The sequence below is a fragment of the Rhincodon typus genome, chromosome 40 (assembly GCF_021869965.1).
Source record: "Rhincodon typus isolate 14 chromosome 40, sRhiTyp1.1, whole genome shotgun sequence".
NCBI lineage: Eukaryota > Metazoa > Chordata > Chondrichthyes > Orectolobiformes > Rhincodontidae > Rhincodon > Rhincodon typus.
This window is the reverse complement of record NC_063371.1, coordinates 2,809,933-2,814,236: the sequence shown is the minus strand read 5'-3', so window position 1 is coordinate 2,814,236 and position 4,304 is coordinate 2,809,933. Positions and strand designations below refer to the sequence as shown.

The 4,304-nt window shown below is 49.7% G+C and overlaps 1 protein-coding gene across 1 annotated transcript in view; it reads left to right on the top strand.

Annotated features, from left to right (window-relative positions):
* LOC109922588 (myoferlin-like) overlaps positions 1 to 4,304 on the top strand; it is a 78,502-nt gene that overhangs the window by 23,698 nt on the left and 50,500 nt on the right. The window contains exons 10-12 of the mRNA XM_048618490.1: positions 404 to 528; positions 1,439 to 1,539; positions 3,628 to 3,820. Of these exons, the coding sequence (XP_048474447.1) occupies positions 404 to 528; positions 1,439 to 1,539; positions 3,628 to 3,820 (419 nt within the window). The remainder of the gene's footprint in view (positions 1 to 403; positions 529 to 1,438; positions 1,540 to 3,627; positions 3,821 to 4,304) is intronic.

The window sequence follows — 4,304 nt, the reverse complement described above, 5'->3', positions numbered from 1 at the left end:
GGCCAATCCACCCTAACCTGCACATCCCTAGACACTATGGGCTATTTAGCATGGCCAATCCACCCTAACCCGCACGTCTTTGGACTGTGGGTGGAGACCGGAGCACTTGGAGGAAAACCACGCAGACACAGGGGAGAATGTGCAGACTCCACACGGATAGTCGCCCCCGAGGGTCCCTGGTGCCGTGAAGCAGCAAGTGCTAACCACTGAGCCACCCTGCCTGCCCCAAAGCTCACAAGAGAAGCTCACAAGGGAAGCAAAGGTGTGACTGGAATCTGGCTCACATTCGTTTCTTGGTTATTTTCGGCATTTCCAAAGCACCGGCCAAAGGAACAAACAGCGCATGAGGATTGCAGCTGGTCACGGGGTGCACTAATCTCTCCTGGTCTCCGTGTCTTTGCAGGCAACTTTTATTACTACCTGCCGTGGTGTGACACGAAGCCCATGGTCGCCCTGACATCGCACTGGGAAAACATTGAGCACAGACTGGACAGGTTGAACGTCCTCCTCAAAATCATTGACAAGCTGGTGAGTGCTTTGGGGGCCCACTGTGGAGAGTGAAGCAGGATTGGCCTTTTGTCGGACCACTTCCAATAAAATGTGCATCACCCGCGAGAGTTAACTCCATTTGTCTGGTCGCCAATACCTCGCCACATACTTCCAGCTGCTCCCTCTTTTCCAACTCCTCACTGTTGCATCTGCTCGAGACGGCCTCAGAGGTTTTCGACCAGACGCACTTCGCTGTGTAGATGGTGGGAAACTGAAGCAGGGCGTATTGGGAGGGATGTACTGCATGGCGGACTTGTTCCTCCAGCTGATAGTTGCTTCATTTGTGGGCTTTGGTTTTCAAGCCAGTTCGACGCCATCCATTTCCCCGGTTGTTCCAAACCCACGGGAGTACGGTATGGGAACAGGAGGAGGCTGCTTTGCCAGTGAGATCCCAATGGCATCCCCAAAGCGGAACCAGCTAACAGGCACTAGCCCATGACCTGTCACTGTTGCCTTCAGGCTAACTCATTCCCTGCTCCCGGCAGAAGTGGTGGAGGGGATTTGCCAATCTGATGGACCGTTCTCAATCGTTCCTCAGCTACCCACCACCAAAACCACCACGTAGCTGTTAAGAGGCAATGTCTCAACTTTGCCTACGAAGAGTGGGCACTCATGGCAGGTATGGAGGTACGTCAGTGGGGGTACGAATTCCTCACTGGGCTGTCAGTGGGCATTAGCGGATCAAATGCTCGTCGTTCACGGTCCTCGATGTTCCCACGGAACACAGCGACAGGCCGCATGTTCAACCAGCGCCAATCCAGTCATGCCTGCTCTATGCCAATGTCTCCGAGGGATTTCTGTACCACTGGCCCCTGCTCGGGTGGCTGTGGGTGTCGTAGTCACTGACATGTCTTTGCCACACTGTGAGTGCTCTTGCGTCTTTTTTTAGGGAGGCAACCTGGAGGAGATCAGGACGGCGCTGCCATCTGAAGGAACACGCCTCACTAGCATGTGGGTGAAAATGCTTGACCGGATCGTGAAGGATTGCAGGTAGGTGGTAGACAAAACCACAAAAATCCAAATGGATGGTTCAACGCTTACTCATTGGGCACCGAGGGCCCTCTGTGATCGGTTAGATTGAAACCTTCGCTCTCCCCTCCCTTGTGACAGTACAGGGCACCTTTCAACACTGATTCTCTGGTTATTTACTCTATTCATTCATGGGATTTCACTGTTGCTGCCAAGGTGGGCATTTGTTGCCCATCCCTAGTCACCCTTCAACTGAGTAGCTTGCTGGGCCATTTCAGGGGCATGGGTCAACCACATTACAGTCATAGAGTCAGACAGCACAGAAACAGATACTTCAGTCCAACCAGTCCATGCTGACCATGACCCCAGATTAAACTAGTCCCACCTGCCTGCATTTGACCCAAATCCCTCCAAATCCTTTCCTATTCATGTACTTATCTAAATGTCTTTTAAATGTAACTGTACCCGCATCCACCACTCCCTCAGGCAGCTCATTCCACACACAACCACTCTCTGTTTAAAAAAATCACCTCTCATGTCTTTGTTAAATACTCCTCCTCTCATCTTAAAAGTATGCCCCCTAGTCTTGAAATCCCCCCACTCTAGGGAAAAGACACCTGTCTTTCACCTTATCTGTGCCCCTCATGATTTTATAAACCTCTTTAAGGTCACCCCTCAACCTCCTAGGCTCCAGTGAAAAAAGTCCCAGGCTCTCCTTATAACTGAAACATTGCTGTGTGTCTGGAGCCATATGTAGGCCAGACCAGATGAGGATGGCCAATTCCTCTCCCTGAAGGATGTTGGTGACTGAGATGTTTCTTTTTTTAATATGACAATTGATGCGAATTTCACAATCACCAGCTGTGAGACGAGCATTCAATTCCAGACTTTATGAATTGGATTTAACTCCCACCAGCTGTCATGGTGGGATTGGTCTCGCCCTCGTGCATTGTGCCGTACCTGCTCAATTTATTCAGGTTTTAGTTGCTTGTTCAAAGAACCTCATGAAGCACTCACCACTGCTGTATGAGGTTAGGTGGGAAGGTGGAATTTGAAACACATACAGATCAGCTGTGATCTTGGAGTCATAGAGTCACACAGCACGGAAACAGACCCTCGGTTCAACTAGTCCATGCCGAACATAATCCCGAACTAAACATGTCCCACCTGCCTGTGTTTGGCCTATATCCCTCCAAACCTTTCCTATTCATGTATGTATACAAATATTTTTTAAACGTTGTAATTGTGCCCACATCCACCACTTCCTTAGGAAGTTCATTCCACACCCGAACCACCCTCCTGTGTAAAAAATTTGCCCCTCATGTCTTTCTTAAATCTCTCTCCTCTCACCTTAAAAATGTGCCCCCGAGTCTTGAAATCCTAGGGAAAAGACAACGACCATTAACTCTATCTATACCCCTCATTATTTTATAAACTTCTACAAGGTCGCCTCTCAAACTCCTATGCTCCAGTGAAAAAACTCCCAGCCTATCCAGCCTTTCTTTGTAACTCAAACCTTCCATACCCATCAACATCCTGGTAAATCTCTTCTGAACCCTCTCCAGCTTAATAATATCCTTCCTATAACAGGGAAACCAGAACTGGACACAGTGCTCCAGAAGAGGCCTCACCAATGTCCTGTACAACCTCAACATGGCATCACAACTTCTATACTCAAAGGTCTGAGCAATGAAGGCCGTGCCAAACGCCTTCTTAACCACCCTGTCTGTGACGCAAACTTCGTGAATTATGTACTTGAACCCCCAGGTTCCCCTGTTGGACAACAATACCCAAGGCCATACCATTAATCGTATCTTATTGAGACTCGAGGGGCCAAATGGATTAGTGGAGATAGATGTTTGAAGACAGGCTGAAGGGCCTCTTTCCATGCTGCAATGCGCTGATTCTAAAATTTGTGACATAATGTCAGATAGTTGCAATTCTCCAGATTTCTGGAGATTTACTTTATATTTTTAAGTCTGTTATTCACTCGATAATAGGCCAAGAACTGACTTAGCTTCCTAGATTTTGATGCTTGGTAACTTGGTGGTGACCCAACAATGAATGGCCGTGCTGATTTGTAGTCTTTCCTTGCCCCCTTTATTGCAGTCGCTCCTTCCCACCGTTGAAAAGGCTTCCCCAAGTGACCGCCCTCGATCAGCAGCTGTATGACCAACAGGTTATGCTTCTTAAGAAGATCAGGAAGTCGGCAGAGAAACTGAGAGACAGAAACATCAACATGAAGGACAAGCTGCCCGAAGTTGAAGAGTGGCTCGAGAGGCTCTCAGTACTGGCTGAGGAGGTTTGCTTTTAGTGCTGGCTGCAGGTGGAAGGGACGGGTATTTACCAATGTTGTCCTTGTTGAAACGGGAACATGTCTTCTTCTACGACAAGATGTCCAAAGCAGAAATGCCACTACTTCATTATTTTGTGTAATAGTTCAGGAAATATGGCGCTCCCTCAGCACTGACCCTCCGACAGTGCGGCGCTCCCTCAGCACTGACCCTGTGACAGTGCGGCACTCCCTCAGCACTGACCCTGTAACAGTGCGGCGCTCCCTCAGCACTGATATCAGCGCGGCGCTCCCTCAGCACTGACCCTCCGACAGTGCGGCGCTCCCTCAATACTGACCCTGTGACAGTGCGGCGCTCCCTCAGCACTGACCCTCCGACAGTGCGGCACTCCCTCAGCACTGACCCTGTGACAGTATAGCGCTCCCTCAGCACAGACACTCCGACAGTGCCCGCTCCCTCAGCACTGACCCTCTGACAGTGCCCACTCCCTCA